This window comes from Piliocolobus tephrosceles, chromosome 19, assembly GCF_002776525.5.
Source record: "Piliocolobus tephrosceles isolate RC106 chromosome 19, ASM277652v3, whole genome shotgun sequence".
Taxonomy (NCBI): Eukaryota; Metazoa; Chordata; class Mammalia; order Primates; family Cercopithecidae; genus Piliocolobus; species Piliocolobus tephrosceles.
In genome coordinates, this window is record NC_045452.1 from 25,660,065 (window position 1) to 25,680,960 (window position 20,896).

At 42.6% G+C, this 20,896-nt stretch overlaps 1 protein-coding gene across 4 annotated transcripts in view; it reads right to left on the reverse strand.

The window, feature by feature from the left end:
- The window catches only part of EFCAB6 (EF-hand calcium binding domain 6), a 304,195-nt gene that overhangs the window by 254,246 nt on the left and 29,053 nt on the right, over nucleotides 1-20,896 (reverse strand). For 2 of the 4 annotated variants that reach the window (XM_031934643.1, XM_031934646.1), the window contains 3 exons: nucleotides 18,416-18,561; nucleotides 8,356-8,567; nucleotides 691-779 (listed from right to left, as the gene is read on the reverse strand). In XM_031934643.1, the coding sequence (XP_031790503.1) occupies nucleotides 691-779; nucleotides 8,356-8,567; nucleotides 18,416-18,545 (431 nt within the window). In that variant the 5' untranslated portion in view covers nucleotides 18,546-18,561. The remainder of the gene's footprint in view (nucleotides 1-690; nucleotides 780-8,355; nucleotides 8,568-18,415; nucleotides 18,562-20,896) is intronic. The other 2 variants (XM_031934644.1, XM_031934645.1) reach the window with 2 other exon arrangements.

The window sequence follows — 20,896 nt, forward strand, 5'->3', positions numbered from 1 at the left end:
TTTAATTCTTAAATATAAGTGGTTACACAACTCCTGAGGAAATGAGGCTTATTCATTTAAAGTCAGATATAAGTAAATATTTTTATTACTAAAACAGTATTTCCTAAATCATATACTAGAATAAATAATTTTACTGCTGATTGAGACATTAAAGGTCAAACTCCAATCTGCTCATGTTGCAAAAAAAAAAAAAAAAAAAAAAAGTCCCATGCTTTATGCAAAAACTATGAAATACTCAAGTAGCTCATACAAAGATCTTTTTTTTTTAATTTCTAGCCACGAAAACATCATCACTTTCCAATGAACAACACTAAAAATGTATAAAAACCTACAAATTTTAAATTTGGCAATTTAATATTTTACTTCAAAATTAAATTCCATTAATTCCAATTTTAAATATATTGCAAGTAAACTATTTTTGTCTGGTTTTAATTTTCTATGTTTAATTTTCTATGTTTATTTTATTACAGTATCATTCCTCTTGTTCTGAAATACATCCTATATAGATGCTAAAATCTTCCCTAAATAAAACTTGACTGGATTAATTCCATTAAATTCCATATGGACAAGCTCTACAAACCCATCTTCCATATATAGCTGTTGATATGATTGGTTCCAATGGCTTCACGTCATAGCTCTTACTCATCATTTCAAATTTCACATTTTCACATGAGCAAACCAAACACTTACCTCTTTATACCATTTATATATAGGTCAATTCCACCAAACCTGGACAGAAAGGCAAGGTACGGTACAGTACCAGAGGTGCTAAGGGGGATCTACAGTCAAAGGAGAAGAATGACAACATGTTAGAGAATTAAGATCCAAGCAATAGACGGTGAAGCAGATTTCTAAATCACAGCTTTCAGGATGTAATAGAGAACACTATTAATGGGAAGAGCATTCCATCAAACATTTAAATACAAACTGCTTAACCCAGGTGTCAGGGTGAACATGCGTTCTCAGCAAATAAAGTGTAAATAGCACCCTGGAATGCCAGTCTATGCTCAACTGAAAGTCAACGAGTTATCTACAAAATTATTTAAAATCATCTAAAAAATAAAATTAGCATAAATATACTCTATATATACTCTGTGTTATACATATAATACATATTAGAAGCTGAGGCCATAGCACAATTGTATACTGAGTGTCACGTGAACTTCGTACATGACTTTGTATATATAGTTTTAAGGTAGAAAAAAATCCATTTTTAAATTAAAAATTCCACAAAGGATATCATTGGGTCACGTGGGTCAATACAGACTGCAGATTTAAATAAAAGTATTACCTCAATGTTTAATTTGCTGACGTTGATAGCTACACTATGATTATGCAAAAGAATAGCTCTTAGGAAATGTACGCTGATGTTTTTTGAGGTAAGGAACTATGATATAAGCAACTTCCCCTCAAGTGTTTTTTTGTTTATTTGTTTTTGTTTTTATTTTTTGAGATGGAGTCTCGCTCTGTCACACAGGCTGGAGGGCAGTGATGGAATCTTGACTCATTGCAACCTTTGCCTCCCCGGATCATAGGATTCTCCTGCCTCAGCTTCTGGAGTAGCTGGGACTACAGGCGTGCACCACACCCAGCTAATTTTTGTATTTTTAGTAGAGATGGGGTTTCCCCAGGCTGGCCAGGCTGGTCTTGAACTCCTGACCTCAAATGATATGCCCGCCTCGGCCTCCCAAAGTGTTAGGATTACAGGCATGAGCCACCGCACCTGATCCCCCTCAAGTGTTTTTAAACATATATATGTGTGTGTGTGTGTACATTGTTTGTGTATGTTGTTTGCATACACATACACACAGATAATGAGAGATCACAGGAGAAACAAATGAGGTAAAATGTTCACAACAGGTCAATCTCAGTGAGGGTATATAGGCATTATTTGTACCATATGAGTGCTATTTGTACTTTTCTTATTCTTGCAACTTTTCTTTTCTTTCTTTTTTTTTTTTTTTTTTTTTTTTGGAGACAGGGTCTCATTCTGTCACCCAGGTTGGAGTAAATTGGCAGGATCTCAGCTCACTGCAACCTGTGCCTCCTGGGTTCAAGCAATTCTCCTGCCTCAGCCTCCCAAAAACCTGGGACTACAGGTGTCCACCACCACACCCACCTGATTTTTGTATTTTTAGTAGAGATGGGGTTTCATCAAGTTGACCAGGTTGGTTTCCAAGTCATGACCTGAAGTGATCCACCCAACTTGGCCTTCCAAAGTGCTGGGATTACAGGCATGAGCCAATGTGTCTGGCTATTCTTGCACCTTTTCTAGAGATTTGAGATTATTCCTTTTTTTTTTTGAGACGGAGTCTCACTTTGTCGCCCAGGCTGGAGTGCAGTGGCACGATCTCGGCTCACTACAACCTCTGCCTCCCGGGTTCAAGCAATTCAGTTTGAGGTTATTTCTAAGCAAAAAGTTACATTTTACTTAATAAAATATTTCCAAACAAGCATTACGAATCTAAAATTTAGATAAACATTAAATAAATATACAATCAATATAAATCTATTTCATCAAGCTTCATACAAATACACAAAGTACCATTTCCCATACAGCTGAATGGCTCCCAACTCTACACAATCAAATTTGTTATTTACTAAGCCCTTAAAATGCTGGCCTCAAAGCTTAGTGCGGTCATCGCAGTCTTCCCCAAAGGATGGATTGCTCTTTACTATTTAAAACATGTTTAACTAGGAAATGAGACCAGGGAGAGGGGCTCACAGGGTGGGCCTTTGTAAAGCCTTTTCCTGGAAAGAATGCCCGTGACTTCTTTTTCTGGTAATGCATTTTTGTAAGTAGATATAACTTTGAGCAAGCATTTCAGTTTCCCTAGCCTTGCAGAAGAAGGGCAAGAGCAGATTAAACATGTAGTTCAAGGTTGGGTGCCCTCCTGGTTTTGGTAGTGATAAGAGGAAATGAGGAAGAGAAGAAACTTACATCTGCAGGGCTCACACTAAGTGAGTGGATGCAGGCACTATTCTCAGTGTTTTACATGAGTGGCACTAAAACCACCCTCAGAGGTGGTGTCACTTTCTACAACTCACAAAGCAGTGCTATGGCCTCCCTGCCCAGCACTGCCATGAGTGCCAGCGATCTCTGTGAATCCAGAGTGCAAGTCCATCCCACTGCACTAACCACCCTGCCCATGAAGAAAAAGAGAGTCCATCAAATTATTCAAGCTTTCATCGCATTTCATATTGCTGCTTATAGTCTAACACAAATTCTAATGTGGTAAAGACATTCTTGCCATGATCAGTCTCCAAAGCCAAGCCCCTTAGACAAGTAAAGAATCTAGTCCAAAAGGAGAGGCTCTGCTCAGTACTTGCCTTTCGGTGTTTACAATTCTGGCAAAAATGTTTAAGAATCAAAACTATCCATGGATGAATTGCTGAAAGCGAATTCTTAGAGTGGGGCTGGGGGAGGCTAGTTTTTAAATCAATATCCATCATTGTTATAAGTATCTTGCAAGAAGACATTTTCTCCAACCCGGCACAACCACTGGGATGAAAACAGAATTTTGTTTTCCTCTCTGGAATCAATTAACCAATTCAACTTCTTTAAAAACAGTCTCCATTAATATTCAGGGACTGAGGCCACATTTTTAAAAAACACCGAGTTTGCATCACTCTTAATGGAAACAAGGATACGGACAGCAGATTACAAGCCAAACCTCCTCATACTTCTTGCCCTGGTCAGTCATTAAAACACCCTGACACTCAAACATTCCTGACACAGGTCTTCAAATAAAATTGAAGCTAAAGTAAATTCAGACTATAACTGGAAAATTCTTTCCTAACTTTAAGGGGAAATTACCATGAAATCTTTTATTCATTTTATAAGTGTCCACTTAGGCTTACATTAACTACTAAAAAAGAAAGAGCATGTATCACCAAATGGATTCATCGTGGGACCATCTAGAAAAGCCACAGATGCTGGGAAGTCCGCGGATGGAGAAGGGAAGCCCTGCCCTTCATTCCCAATGACCTTGGCCTCCTGCAATGCACCACACGCCAGCCTCCTTGATTGACACACAGGTCACAGGAGCTTAAAGTTCTGGAAATCTTGCTTGTCATTTAGGATCGACTATCAAGACCTGTTTTTTTAAAAAGTCTTTGAAGTTCTACAGTTCTCAGTGGCTTCTTTTAAAAACAGATGTAGCTTTTAAAAACAGATACACATTTCATATTTTCTGTACTTTTGCTCTTCCTGCATAACTGATTAGCTTGGGAAGACTGTCAAAATTTTAAATTAACATTAGATCATGACTATAAGGACACATAGCAGGAAATAATATTTTAACTCTCCATTTGGCATAAAGTATCGGTTAAATCAAGTTTATGAGGAAACTGATACAATGTTTACAAGGATGAATGTTCTTTAAAAGCAAAAGAACATTACCATAAGACATGGCAGTTCTCCCCCAGGTATGTACCCGAGAGAACTGAAAACATATGTCCACAAGAAAACTTTTCACATGAATGTTCACAGCAGTGCTAGTCACAAAAGTCAAAACGTGGAAACAACTCAAAGGTCCATCAGCCAATCAAAGGGTAAACAAAATGTGGCCTATCCATACAATGGATTATTACTCAGCCATAAAAAGAAATGAGGTACTAATTCATGCTGTAACACAGGTGAGCCTTAAAAACATGTGCTAGACACAAAAGACTGTATATTGTATGATTCCATTGATACGAAATATCCAGAATCTACAGTGACAAATCTGTGGTGACAGAAAGTACATTACTATTTTCAGATAAAAGTGGAAGGGAAATGGGGAGTAACTGCTAAGGAGGACAGTTTCTTTTTGGAATGATGAAAATGGTTCTCAGTCAGATAGTGGTGATGACTGCGAAACTCTGGGAATATATGAAAAACACTAATTTATACATGTTTAAAGGGTGAATTTTATGATATGTAAATTATACCTTAATAAAGCTGCTATTAAAAATGTAGACAGCAATAAAGAGTGATGTGGAAAAAATCAAATGCACTTTTTATCCATTATTATAGAAGTAAATAAAGGTGAATTTTTTGTTTAAGGGAAGAGAAAAGTTCTGTTTTCCTCCTCCTTTTCTATCTTTTCTAGCTATTCAGTCCTAACGTCATTAGATGGGACAGAGGAAAATGACGTCGTAGTGTCGGGGGAGCCATCAAAGCCCCGAGGAGAACATGGGGTGAGGATGTCATCATCATAGTGGGGTGTCAGTGCCTGTGACGGCGCTAGAGTGCATTAGCATGATCTTGGCTCACTGCAACCTCCAACACCTTGGGCTCAAGGTCAGCTAATCTTTTTCTTTTTTTTTTTTTTTAAGATGGAGTTTTGCTCTTGTTGCCCAGGCTGGAGTGCAGTGGCATGATCTCGGCTCACCACAACCTCCACCTCCCGGGTTCAAGCAATTCTCCCACCTCAGCCTCCTGAGTAGCTGGGATTACAGGCATGTGCCACCATGCCCGGCTAATTTTTTTGTATTTTTAGTAGAGACAGGGTTTCTCCATGTTGGTCAGGCTGGTCTCAAACTCCAGACCTCAGGTGATCGCCCGCTTCGGATTCCCAAAGTGCTGGCATTACAGGCACGAGCCACCGTGTCCAGCCAAGGTCAGCTAATTTTTAAATTTTCTGTAGAGATGGGGTCTCCCTATATTACCCAGGCTGGTCTTGGACTCCTTGGCTCAAGTGATAATCCCACCTCGGCCTCCAAAGCATTGGGATTACAGGCATGAACCACCACACCTGACCTACTCACAGTATGTTTCCCTTGGATAGCTCTGTTCTGAAATATTATCCAAACATACTCAAATATGAACAGCCAGGGAAATAAGACCCTTCTCAATGGAAAAGACAATCAATGCAGGTCAACCTTGAGATGACCAACATGTGAAAATTACTAGATAAGAACTTTAAAGCAGCTATTTTAACTATGTTCAATGAGTTGAAAGATATATGCTTATAACTGCAGAAAAACAGAAAATCTAAGCAGGTAAAGAGATCATAAAGAGGAATTAAATGGAAATTCTACAATTATAATATACAATGTCCACAAGTAAAAATTCAAGGGATGGGGTTAATAGCAGAATGAAGATGATAAAAGTCGGTGAACTTAAAGACAGATCAATAGACATTATCCAATCTGAATGATAGAATAAAACTTTTTTTTAATGAACTGAGCCTCAGAGGCCAGTGGGACAATATCAAAATGTTTAAGAGAGGAAAGAATAGGACAGAAAAAAATACATGAAAAAATTATGGCTCAAAACTTCACAAATTCAAAAAAAAGACAGAATTAAAGGGAAGAGAAAACTTTGAAACAGAATGTTGTATGCATAAAAAGAAACAACAAATAGAACTATACTTTTTTAAAAATTTTAAGTCAGAAAAAAAAGAGAGAGAGAGTCAATCCTTGAAGTTAAGACTGGAATTTGAGAATACCTAAACTTCACTGAGCTATTTGTTTTGATATGACATTATTCCCCTGTGTTGGAAGTATACACAGTGGGTTGGTTGTAGTATATAGCAAATCTTAAAAGAAGTAAGTTTTTAAATCACTAGGAGGTAGCAGGAAGTCAGACTCTGATTAAGGACTAATGAATGAGGCCAGGCGTGGTGGCTCACACCTGTAATCCTGGCACTTTGGGAGGCCAAGGCAGGTTGATCACTTGAGGTCAGGAGTTCGAGACCAGCCTGGCCAACATGGAGAAACCCTGTCTCTACTAAAAATTAAAAAATTAGCTTGGCATAGTGGCACATGCCTGTAATCCCACTACTTGGGAGGCTGAGGCATGAGAATCACTTGAACTCGGGAGGCGGAGGTTGCAGTAAGCCAAGATAGCGCCACTGCACTCTAGCCTGGATGACAGAGTGAGACTCTGTCAAAAAAAATCAAAAAATCAAAAATAAACTAATGAATGAGTATATATATATATATATATATATATATATACTTGTCTGTGTGTGTGCACGCATGCATGTGTGTGTACAAATTTAGTTACTGGGTTAAATGGAATACTAATGATATTCTAGCCCAAATTTTCTACTTTTGATCATTACAGATTTATTTTGAAAGGGTTTGAGTCCTACTGCATTTTGTATTATTTTTAAGGGCCCCAAGGATACAGTCCACAAATTTTTACTCCTTTCATCCCCCTGATGTGGCACACCACCAGGTGGCCGGGGGCCTTCATCCTCCGCTTCCCTCCCCATGTAACTGCATGACCCCTTCTGCAAACCCTTCACCGGCTCCCTACAGCCTCTAGGATAAAGTTCGAACTGTTTTACTAAGTACTTTTCCGAATTGGCCCCTCTGGCCACAACATGACCCATATCCCTTCACTTCCGATAGAAATCACAGAACTACCCAGGTCCCTGTGTAAGCCTGGCAGGCGGATGCGGGCATCTGAGCTTTCACACAGGCTGTCTCCTCTGCTATAATGACCTTTCCTTCCCCTCTCATCTCGAGAATACCCACTCCTCGGTCAAAACTAAGTTAAATACCCCTCCTCCAGAAAGCCTCCTGGACTTCCTCTCCTCATTTTCAGATAGCTCTCCCTCCTGTAACTCCCAGGCACCCTGTCGTGGCCCCTCTCCCAGCACTTGCCAACACTCCGTAAGTGTCTCGCTGGGCTGGGAGCTCCTTAAGGGCAGAGTCTGAGTCTGATTTATCTGCACCGCAGTGTCTAGCATTGGCTCTAGCATATAGCCAATGCTCCGTAACTATTTGATGAAGGGAAAAATTGCCAAAATACTAAGTTCCAAAATAGAAGTTGACCCAAAACATGTATATGGACCCTTAAAATAAATGAAAAGAAGGCCGGGTGCAGTGGCTCACGGCTGTAATCCCAGCACTTTGGGAGGCCAAGGCGGGCAGATCACCTGAGGTCAGGAGTTCGAGACCAGCCTGGCAACATGGAGAAACCCCCCCCATATCTGCTAAAAACACATAATGAGCCAGGCATGGTGGCCCACGCCTGTAATCCCAGCTACTCGGGAGGCTGAGGCAGGAGAATTGCTTGAACCTGGGAGGCGTGGGTTACGGTGAGCCAGCGCCATTGCACTCCAGCCTGGGCAAGAAGAGTGAAACTCTGTCTCAAAATAAAAAAAACAAAGAAAAGAAAAGGAAGAAAAAGAGATGAAAAGAAACTGGCTGGAGCAGCGCAACATGCAAAACATGAGTGAGTATCTGTCGATTGTGATCATCTACATCAGCCTTAATAAGTGAATTATGATAAATAAACAAAACTTCAACTGCTCAGTGCTAACAGTGGTGGGAAAGGCAGGATAGGTTACCTGCTCCCCTGATCTACCTCAGCTTGTCTGGAATTGAGCGATTCTAAGTAGGTACAACATACAGCACCTGAGCCAACACGTCCTGAAACTGTTCTCGCGTGAGCGGCATCAGGAAGTCTGTGATGATTCTTCTCAGTTCACTTTTTGACACAGTCAGGTTCTGACCAGTATCCAGCAGCTGAAAGGCTTTTTGCAACTCATCCCCTCTGTCGGTAATTTTTTGAAATAAAATCCGTTTAACATCTAAGGAGGACAGTGTTGGATTTGCAACAGCTGTGGCTATAAAAGAGATACAGCTAATTATTAAACATGTTTAAAGCCGAGATACTAAACAAAAACTCTTGAACTGTTGAAAGAACCAAGCAAACTTGTTAGATGGTATTTCTCCCACCATATCTGGGTTTGCATGCATCACCATTAGATGTCTTGTAGTGAAAAATCTACAATCATCTTTCAGTTCTGAAATTTGGTCAATATCGAATAACAGTAATGACATTAGTAAGAAAAAAAAAAGAGAATCTTCCCTATAGAGGACATAGGTCAGCACAAGTGAAAAACATGGATATTGAAAGAAAACTTAGTTAATATCATTCAAATAAATCTTTAAAATAGCACTTTGGGAGGCCGAGACGGGCGGATCACGAGGTCAGGAGATCGAGACCATCCTGGCTAACACTGTGAAACCCCGTCTCTACTAAAAAATACAAAAAACTAGCCGGGCGAGGTGGCGGGCGCCTGTAGTCCCAGCTACTCAGGAGGCTGAGGCAGGAGAATGGCGTAAACCTGGGAGGCGGAGCTTGCAGTGAGCTGAGATCCGGCCACTGCACTCCAGCCTGGGCGACAGAGCGAGACTCCGTCTCAAAAAAAAAAAAAAAAAAAAAAAAATCATATTCACCTTTCATCCCCTTGCCAATTTTTGAAGGGAAAACATGTAATTCTTAAACCTAGACCATTTCCTTTTCAAAGACAAAGAAGAGATGGATGCTGAAATGTAGATATAAAAATGTTTTGAGAGCTGTGCACGGCGGTTCACACCTGTAATCTCAGCACTTTGGGAGGCCGAGGCGGGCGGATCACCTGAGGTTGGGAGTTTGAGACCAGCCTGGCCAACATGGTAAAACCCCATCTCTACTGAAAATACAAAATTCGCTGGGTGTGGTGGCGCATGCCTGTAATCCCAGCTACTCGGGAGGCTGAGGGAGGAGAATGGCTTGAACCTGGGAGGCAGAGGTTGCAGTGAGCTGGGATCGCTCCATTGCACTCCAGCCTGGGCAAGAAGAGTGAAATTCTGTCTCAGAAAAAAAAGAAAAATGTTCCAAGTGGTCTAACTAAGCTTTTGGGGTTTGAACTTTTTGGAAGGAAAGGAAAAATGTCTCGATGATGTTTTAGGTCCCAGAGCCCCCTGTGTCAGCAAAGGAGAGGTGATACACCAGAGGCCTCCTTCTCCCCTCCAAGACAAAAACAACCAGAGGAACAATAGGTAGGAAATTACATAAGTAAATACAGTGAGTACAAACCAACTTATGGTTCTAATCCATACCATATGCATGAAGGCATAGTTGTTCAATTTGATATTTTATAACTGACTAGGGAAAGAGGAGACCAAGAATAATGGTAGTTGGTAAATCCCTCCTACTTTTTTTTTTTTTTTTTTTTTTTTGGGACAGAGTCTCGCTCTGTCACCCAGGCTGGAGTGCTGTGGCCGGATCTCAGCTCACTACAAGCTCCGCCTCCCGGGTTCAAGCCATTCTCCTGCCTCAGCCTCCCGGGTAGCTGGGACTACAGGCGCCGCCACCTCGCCCGGCTAGTGTTTTTGTAGTTTTTAGTAGAGACGGGGTTTCACCGTGTTAGCCAGGATGGTCTCGATCTCCTGACCTCGTGATCCGCCCTTCTCGGCCTCCCAAAGTGCTGGGATTACAGGCTTGAGCCACCGCGCCCGGCCCTCCTACTTATTTATGAGATAAACTTGGTAGCCACAGTTTATTTAGGAGCTCTTTCTTACATAGTAAATCCCAGATGTATGTTAAAAGGCTTCAACATTGCCTCATCCTTTATAATAATATTCACAAGCAGTAGCTAGGGAGGGAGGATGCTACTTCTTTCCCTTTGAATGAAAATTTCTTATCAAGCTATTGCACATTTCTGGCATAAGGACAGTGATAGCTTTAGTCTTGGGGTGACCTGGGCAGGTGAAAGACTCCAGAGATCTCAGTACACCAAGTTGAACTCCCCCAGAGGGCATAGGCGGGGATTTCCTCAGAGCTGTAGGGGGTGCTGGGCTGTCTTCTGCTTGAGGGGATACAAGAGAGAACGTGCAGGCACCCCAGAGCGACACCGCCATGGAGATTGACTGCAGGCCCTAACCCCAAGAGCCACAGCACAGTGGGCTCTGGGGGCACTTCCACCCCACAGAGGGACTGCGCTGCCATGGGAGATTCTCCCCTGACCCCCACTGAGGGCCCAGCACATGCAGGGCCTATGCCAGGGGCTGGGAGACTCTCGCTCCTAATGCCTACAGTCTCCAGGAGGGAGGTGGTGATTCTGTAACTGGGACGCGGTGGTCCGGTGTGGAGACAGGCATTAGGTATCTGCAGGGAGCACGGGAGACCTAAACAGAGGATGGCTGGTTTTGGGTGACAGGATAGCCTTCTCAGTGGAAAGCAACTTGGTGATCCTGAGGGAACAGAGCTGGAAGTGGGGCTGCTGTGGGGCATGGCCAGCCTCGGCAAAAGGAGGATGGGGGTGGGGACAAGCAGAGGCGCATCAGTCAAGAGATGGGACGGGAAAAGTCAGCAGGGCCTGTGCTTGGGCTTCGTGTTCTGGGGTTATGAAATGGCACAGTGGGACTGTCATCAAAAGAACAACATAACCCTATTTTCATTCTTCACCTTGCCCCTGGTACCATGTGGAGGAGGAACCGAAAGGCAAGCAGAGCAATGGGGTGGAGACAGGCTGGGTGACTACAACTGCTCAGGAGAGGAGTGACACAGATCCGTACTAGCGTGATGGTCACAGAGCAAAAAGAGTTCGCATGAATGAAAGAAAGGTCAAGCGGGGAGGTCTACAGACTCCTCTGATTGGCCAGGTGAGGGACAGAGAGGATGGAACACCTGTGTCTGCCCTGGGTGGCTAGGCAGGGGCAGCACACTTCACTTAGAAAAGGAAGAGGGAAGATGCAACAGATGGTATTTTCCAAGATGGGAACGGCAAGATCTCCCAACACAATGTCATGTTAACACTCCTCCCTGCAAAAGTGGGCATATACTCCCCGCTTGAATCTGGTGGGCCCGTGACTATGGCAGAATGGACATCTATTAGTATGATACATGACACGCGTGATCTCCAAGATGAGGTCACGCAAGCTGCTACGGCCTCTGCCTGGTACTATTTATTTATTTACTGAGATGGAGTCTTGCTGTCTCCCAGGCTGGAGTGCAGTGGTGCAATCTTGGCTCACTGCAAGCTCCACCTCCTGGGTCCAGACAGTTCTCCTGCCTCAGCCTCCCAAGTAGCTGGGACTACAGGCACCTGCCACCATGCCTGGATAATTTTTGTATTTTTCAGTAGAGATGGGGTTTCACCATGTTGGCCAGGCTGGTCTCCGACCTCAGGTGATCCACCTGCCTCGACTTCCCAAAGTGCTAGGATTACAGGTGTGAGTTACCATGCCCGGCCATGCCTGGTCCTCTTTAGATGCTCACACACAGTCACCACTTGGCTGTGAGGAGGCCAAGGCGCCACCCTGACAGGCCACATATAGGAGTTCTGGGAAACAGCCTTAGCTGAGGTTCCAGGCAACAGCTGTGTCAACTGCTAGCCATTCGAGGACTCTGGCCCCCAATGTGAAGTCAGCTAGCCTCTGCACCTCCCTGGCTGGACTGCATGGAGCAGAGACAAGTTGACCTGCCCAAACCATGGATCTGTGAGCAAAATAAATGACTCTCGCTATTTCGAGTCACAATGTTTAGGGCATTTGCACACAGCAATAGATACCTTGAGCAGAAGGGGAAAAGGCTTATGGAAAGCAAACGAGTTCAGCCTGGGATATGTAAGCAGGATGTCCATCTGAAAGCTGAATACATACTCTGGAGATCAGCGAGGCTGGAGTGGAGATGGAAGTGTGGGAACCACCTGCATGGAGGCCACGCGGAAACAGGCCCGATGGGAAGAGGAGAAGGGGCTGTGGGAAACACTGACTTCTAAGGAAGTGGAATTCATCCATTCAAAAAATGTCATGTTTCAACAACTATCATATTTCAACCACTGTTTTCAGCCCTGAGGGTACTGCAGTGAGTAAGACAGGTACAGCTTACAATCTGGAGGTGAGACGACAGACAAGAAACCAATAAATAAATAAACAAACGATAGGGTCATGGTGCACAGTGATGCGTGCAATGAAGACGGAAAGACAAAACAGTGAGACAGAGTACAGCCGGGGGCTGCTTTAGAGAGGATGGTCAAGGAAGTCCGCTCCAAAGTGGGTTCGGGAGCTGAAACCCAGAAGGATAAAAATGAACCAGCCAGTCAAGAAGCTGAAGTAAGAATGTCTTCAACAGGGAAACCATAGCAACCAGTAAAGAACCCCTGAGCAAGAAGGAGCTTGATACGTCCAGGAAAGAAAAAGGCCGGAGTGGACAGAGTGTGGCACACAGCAGGTAGGAAGGAGAACAGTGAGAGCTCAGGCCGGAGGAGGAGAGCGCCAGTCCACACAGGCTTCAGGCACCTGCAGAAAGGATGGTGTTTTCTTCAAAGTGCAATGGAAAGGCTCAGGAGAGTTTCGGCAGGGAAGCAATGTTATCTAATACAGCCTGTGTGGGGTTTTAAAAACGTGTTCTGGCTGCTATGTAAAGGATGGCTTACAGGAGGCAAAAAATGAGGAAGGGAGACCAGAAAGGAGGCTGCTCCAAGGTCTAGGAGGTAACTGCAGCCTGAACCAGGTGGTAGTCCTGAAGGTAGACAAAAAGTAGACAGATAGGAGACATGATCTATCCGTTCTGTAGCTGACAAGGTTTTGCTGATGGATTGGCTGAGGAGGTGCGTGGGGGCCGTTAAAGAAAATAGAGAAATCAAGGATAATCCCTTGGTGCTGGACATGAGGAACGAGATAAATGACAGTGTCATTGCTGAGATGGAGAACAGGGGGGAGTCGAGAGACCCATTTAGCCAGTTCAGGTCGGAGATGTCCCTTAGATGTGGTGCACACAGAAAGCTCAGCGAGGCAACTGGAAATACAGCCAGGAGCTCAGTGGGGAAGTGAGGATGGCGCTATCATTTTGGTTACAGGTGGCATTTCCGGACACGGAGCCAGATGAGTCACAGAAGAGAGGGCAGACAAGGAACAGAGGAATGAGCATAGAGCCCTGAGGGGGAAGAAGGAACTTAACCCTCCCACAAGAGTTCCAAGAACACTCAGAAATGCAGGAAGCACTCGGGCTTCCCTTCCATTTCTGGCTGTCACTCAGAATCTCAGAAGCGGCTGACTCACACACAGCAGCTGTGTGATTCAGAATCAGCCGGTGAGCACTCTTTCTCCCTCTGCCCACCAGCCCGAACATCCTCCTCCTGCCCCCAGTGTCACAGGGGGATCCCTCCTGTTCATGTACGCCTCCATCTTGAAATCTTCTCTTGGACTTCTCATATATATTTTTAGTTGCTTTCTTAGAAGCCCCACCATTGCAATCAATAATTGTAATTTAAAAGAATCAGAAAATATTGATTTGAGACTATTTTAAAATACGTGAAAGAAAACTTTTTATTCCATGTGCCTAATGCAACATCTAGGATGAAAATGAAAGCAGTAACCAAGCTTGCATAACCTGCTGGTGGGAGTACAAATTGATATAATCTTTCTGGAGGGCAATTTGACAAAATTTTCTACATCCGCTTAGGATATAGAAAGTCACAACAGACTGTCACTGTCACCCTAACAATGAGAACAAGTAGGATAAGCTAAAATATATATATAGTTTTAAAACCCACCAGAGATCTGAGGATGGAAAGAAACTACAATTCAGGAAAGGACAAGCCACTCATCAGAGAAAAAAGAATAACTCCTTCCAGCCCTGTGGCACAGTGGGTAAAACGCAAATTCATTACAGACAGGGGAGGAAGAAAACAACCCAGTAATTAGCAGCCACATGAGGCTGACGGATGAGATTCCCAGGGGCCTTGGTCACAGAGCAGGTCTGCGCTCACCCTCTTGGGCCTTCCCCCAGTGCACATAAGTAGCACTGCACCAAAGGCTGGGGCTACAGGAGAGCTGAGTGATCCACCCTGGCATGGCACACAGGGTTTTGCACAAGTCCAGGGCAGCTGTTTACCAAAGGCTGAATACAGGGAACAAGAACTCAGGTGAACCCTCCGAAGCATATGGGCCCTTCACTAAGTGTTAGTGGCCCACTGCAGGTTAAAGTCAGGGCCACAGGGTGGACAGAGATGTTCCCAGGTGCAGAAAGCCATGGCAGAGCTGGGGAACAAAGAGACCTCCCAAGAAATCCCCCCAAAATGGCAGGTAGGTGGTAAAGCAGAGAGAGATCTTCCCGCCATATGCAAAGCTGGTGGCTGGGCTATAAAGCAGAGAGATCTGTGGAGTCTCACCAGTGCTCACACCTCAAAGACCTGTTGAAGGCAAGCATATGAAACCAGGGGAAACCCAAACTTAACTAAAACTGCAACAAAGTCAAGACACAGTTCACCTGAGAGATCAAACTGAGCTCACCTCGCCAGAAGCCTAAGAGAAGAAGAGGCTTGTCTTTTCTGGTGGTAAATATTATTGACTTCTGACTCTACTGTTTTTAACACAAATATCTGGCATTACATTTTTTTTTTAATTGCAAGACAAGTGAAGAAGAAAAGGTAACCTAATCAAGGTAAAAACAGTCATCAGAAGAATACTCACAGAGAGAACAAATGCAGAAATGACCAGGTTTTCAAACTGAGAATGGGAGACATGTTAGCAAGATGAAAGGGAAAAGCTGAGAACATAGTGAACATATAGGGAATTTCAGCAGAGAAATGGAAAGTATTTTTAAAGAGCACATGAAAAAAATCTAAAAATTAAAAATACAGTATCAGAAGTTAAGAATTCACTTGTTTTGCTTAGTAGCAGAGTGTACATGCTAGAAAAAAGAACTCGTGAATATGAACTCAGGTCTATAGAAATTATTCAACCTGAAACACAAAGATAAAAACACTTAAAAAGGAAACAGGATGTCTAATATTTATTTGCTTATTTGATGTATGAGTTATACAAGTATATATTTACAGTTATATGTTGTGCATGCATGAAAAAGAGACCAGCTCAACTGCTGATGACACCCTCTTGTAGAGGAAAGTGGTGCTGGGAGGCAAATATAACTTTAATTTTTAAAAAGTAAAAAAACGCCAGGCATGGTGGCTCACACCTGTAATCCTAGCACTTTGGGAGGCCGAGGTGGGCAGATCATGAGGTCAAGAGATCGGGACCATCCTGGCCAACATGGTGAAACACCATCTCTACTAAAAATACAAAAATTAGCTGGGCATGGTGGCACGTGCCTGTAGTCCCAGTTACTCAGGAGGCTGAGGCAGGAGAATCATTTGAACCCAGGAGGCAGAAGCTGCAGTGAGCCGAGATCACACCACTGCACTCCAGCCTGGGCAACAGGGCGAGACTCTGTCTCAAAAAAACAACAAGAAAAAAAGGTAAAAAAAAACCACTCCAGTGCACTAAAAAGTACCACCAATAGAAATAAACAGCAAATGACAAAAAAGAAAAATACCTGTGGCACTAAGGCAGATAGAAGGTTCACATTTTTAATACAAAGAGAGCTCATACTAGTCACTAAAAAAGACCAACCCAAACTAGGTAAACAGGCAAAGGATATGAACAGGCAACTCACAAAAGCAAAAGGCATAAGCCTGGTAAACTTGAGAATAAAAGTTTACCTTACTATTGAGGAAATGCATATTAAATTCACAATTGAACGTTATTTTTCCATATCTAATGGGCAAGATCTTAAAAGATAATCTGTGTTAGGATACTTAGAAATGAGCACTTATAAGTGTCATGAGTGGGAATGTGCTAAGGTGCCAGCTTCCTGAAGGGTAACCTGGTGGTACTCATTAGGAAGCTTAAGAGTAGGAACAGCCTGGATGCACTGGCTCATGTCCATAATCCCGGCATTTTGGGAGGCCGAGGGGGATGGATCACTTGAGGCCAGGAGTTTGAGACCAGCCTGGCCAACATGGTGAAATCCTGTTTCTACTAAAAATACAAAACTCAGCCAGGTGTGGTGGTGCGTGCCTGTGATCCCAGCTACTCAGGAGGCTGAGGCATGAGAATCACTTGAACCCAGGAGGCAGAGGTTGCAGTAAGCCAAGATCATGCCCTTGCATTCCAGCCTGGATGACAGTGTAAGACTCTGTCTCAGGAAAAAAAAAAAAAAAAAGAGTAGGAAAAGCTTTTAACCCAGTCATCCCACCTCACTCTAGTCTTCTTTGTATGATCAGAAGGTTAGTTAAATAAATATATATCTGAATTATGTTGTAGACATGAAGCTGTTGAACTGGAATGCATTTATTGCTGATGATGTATTTTGATGTCAAAAACTGCTAAATGAATCCCCGATATCCACTCTCCTCTTTCTCCTTAGAAACAGACCCCTGAGTTTGGGTAGACACATGATTGTTGGAAACGAAGTCTATTTCACAGGCTCCCTGGCAGATACATGGGACCAGGTGGTTCAGGTCCTGCCAGTTGCAAGGAAGCCGGAGTGTCCAGCATGACTAGGATGGCTTCGCCCAATTACAAGGCGAACCATAACTTCTTTCATAAACCCAACTTCTTCTTTCGCAGCGGCCCCTCTGAGCCCCGCTGATTCCTCAGGCTGTGTTCACGCAGTGCTTTGTAAGTGCATCTTATGGTATTTGGCTCACACTACTTGAATTCTTTATCTCCCTGTCTAGACTGTGAGCTTGTCTAGGGCAGGCCTTCTCTCAGGTCCATCTCTTTATTCTCAGCACCTATTACAGTGCCTGTCACATATTATGGCTCAGAAAATGTTTGTGAATAAATGAATGAGTAAATGAAGGAACTAATACATGAAATTGAAGGACATATGTTTTTGGAAAATAATAACGTCAAATTCTGTTGCCTTTAAAACTAGTAAGAACTCCAGATGAGTTGAAAACCTATGTCCACATAAAAACCAGTACACGAATGCTTACAGCAGCTTCACTTATAATTGCCAAACAAGGAAGCAACCAAGATGTCTATTTATTTATTTATTTATTTATTTATTTATTTATTTATTGAGACAGGGTCTTACTCTGTCACCCAGGCTGGAGTGCTGTGGCACAATCATGACTCACTGAAGCCTTGACCTCCAGGGCTCAAGCCATCCTCCCACCTCAGCCTCCCAAGTAGCTGGGACTCTAGGCATGTACCACTATGTATTTGTTTGTATTTATTTCTAGTAGAGACAAGGTCTTACTATGTTACCCAGTTTGGTCTGGAACCCCTGGGCTCAAGCAATCCTCCTGCCTCAACCTCCTGAAGTGCTGGGATTAACAGGCATGAGCCACCGTGCCTGGTCAATACATAGCATTTTATACATTTGTCTAAAACTAATACAATCTACAGCATCAAGAGTGACCCCTCAGGTAAACTCTGAACTTTAGCAATAATAATGTTATCAGTACGGATTCATCAGTTGTAACAAATGTACCACACTAATATGAGATGTTAATTATGGGGAAACTGGGGGTAGGAGTGAGGGGGTGTATGGGAACTTCCTGTGTTTTCTACTCAATTTTTCTGTACACCTAAAACTGCTAAAAAAAAAAATTAAGTCTACTAATTTACTGATTGAGTTTTTACATATATAAGCCACTGAATTCTGGAATCACATGCCCTGGGTTCAAATCCTCACATATCACTTAAAAACTTGTAACTTTTAGGCAAATAGCTTAATCAATCTGTGTCCCAATTTCCCCATATAGAAAATAGGGATAAAAAGAGAGCCTAATTGATAGAGTTATTGTGAAGATTAAGTGTCCTGTGAATCCTTTGAACTAAGCTTGGTACATATTAAATACACATAAGTGATGTCTATAGCTAGTGTTCTCATGTGCTCATGAATACTCACTTGAAGAAGATCTGAACATATTTGGGGAACCATTCCTTGAATATACTCTACATGGTGAAGAATGGGGTCTTGAATGTGTAAATTTTCTCATGTGAGGATGCGACCTAAGCCAGTCCGGTATAATCGCCATTTTGCACGTTAAATCCCTGTGATATAAAAGAAAACAGATTACGTTACCTTAAAGCATCCATTCCAAATGTGGCCAATTTCCTATCTTTTCCTCTTCTGAAAGGACAGCTGGAGAGTGTTAAAATGATGCTAGTCATAATCTGCTCTGCCGATGTTTCAGACTATTCTTAAAGTGAACATAAAAATCATCATTGTGGACTCCTTGTTTTTAGCATATCCAGTAAACTTCAAAACGGCAAAATAAAGAGATTTTGGATAGAAAAATCCACCTACATCTTGACTATCACTGACTCACTTCTTTGGTAGGCAGTAAGGGGAAGAAAGTTTGGATTTTCTGAGCTTTTTTGAAGTGCCCCAGTATAAATTCAACATGCAGTCAGAGGCAAAGCTGGGATGACAGGAACGAAACTGGTGGAGTAAGAACCTCTGAAAATCCTCTCCTCCATGAAATCAATGAGGACACCGGGAAAAATTGTCGAAATCAATTTTTTTCAGAACTCTGTAAATTAACAAAGGCTTACAGCAATCTGGGGAGCATTTATTCTCCCAAAATGACTGAATCTGAATATGAAGAACATGCCTTGTGGCATTTTAACTTGCCTCATTCCCATTCCCCCTCACCTGCCTTCTCCCGCCCCACCAGCTCTGATGTAGCCTTGAAAACCATGAGCCTGCAATCACAGGGAAAACCCAGCAGGCTGCCAGTCACCGGAGTGGACAGAACAGGGCAGGAGCTCTGTCAAAGCCTCCTTACCAGGAAATTACCATTATTTGACCTGATGTTTCCCTGAAAGATGCTTCTCCCAAGGCTGTCTTTATTTGAACTCAGAGCTCACTCAGTGAACACAGCCTATCATGAAGAGGCATTTGTTAGAAGAAATCAGAGGCAATTGTTGTTTAAAATCATGGCAACCTGAATAGGTGGGTAACGGGGCAAATAATAGGCAACCGAAAAGCTTCAAGAGAAAAGCTGGGGAATGAGATATCAATAGGGACTTGAAAAGCGCCCACATATTCTTGGGAATCTAGGAAGTCACTCAGTGCACAGAGCTATAACTATTCCCAGGGAGAGCTGCATGCTCAGGAAAGACCTGAGAAGGACCTAACCTCTCACCTCCAACTGACCTTCAAGCTCTGCACAAGCAGGAAATGAAGGCTGAGAGAAAGTTATAAACGGCCCAGGTAAGTGTTGAAGGAATGCTCCAATACAAAAAGCCCCTCAGCAAAAATTGGGAATTACTGTTTCCAGGCATTTAAGGAAATCTCTATCCAACCATGAGCTGACCACTAAGCTAACCAATCAGACTCTAGTGGCCATATATAACAAAGAATACAGACTTTATAAAGTTTAGAAAACTCAATAAACAAATGAACAACAAGCAGTAACAACAACAAAACATGGAAATGGATGAGAATATGATTTCCACAACTACTACATTATATTATTTAAAATGTCATGGGCCTAGCATGATGGCTCATCCCTGTAATCCCAGCATTTTGGACGGCTGAGGCAGGAAGTTCAAGACTCAAGCCCAGAAGTTCAAGACCAGCCTAGGCAACATACTGAGACTCTGTCTCTACAAAAAAAAAAAAAATAAAGAAAATTGACCAGGCATGCTGGCATGCACCCATGGTCTCAGCCACCAGGAGGCTGAGATGGGAAGAGCAGTTTAGCCTGAGAGGTTGAGGCTGCAGTGAGCTGTGATTACACCACTGCACTCCAGCCTGGGCAACAGAGCAAGACTCTGTCTCTAAATAAATAAATAAATAAATAAATAAAATGTCCAGTTTTCAACAAACATTTATGAGACGTGCAAAGAAACGAGAAAGTGTGGTCCATACTTATTTTCAGAAACTATGCAAGAAAAAAAAGAGTAGCGTGAAATATTTAATCTATTGAAATAAAAACCCCACCAACCTAGAATTCCAAACTCAATGAAATTACTCTTCAAAAGTGAATGAGAAATAAAGACTTTCTTGAGTAAACAAAAATTGAGAGAAGTTGTTGCCAGCAAACTTACTTCCAAGAAATGTTAAAAGGAATTCTTCAGAAAGAAGGAAAGGCCAGGTGCAGTGGCTCATGCCTGTAATCTCAGTGCTTTGAGAGGCTGAGGCAGGAGAATTGCTTGAGGCCAGGAGATCAAGACCACCCCGGGCAACACAGCAAGACTCTGTCTCTACCAAAAAAAAAATATATATATATATATATTTAGGACTTATATATATATTTATTATTTATATATATATATTTAGGACTAATATATATATATATAGGACTTATACATATATATATATTTAGGACTAATATATATATATATTTAGGACTTATATATATATATATTTAGGACTAAT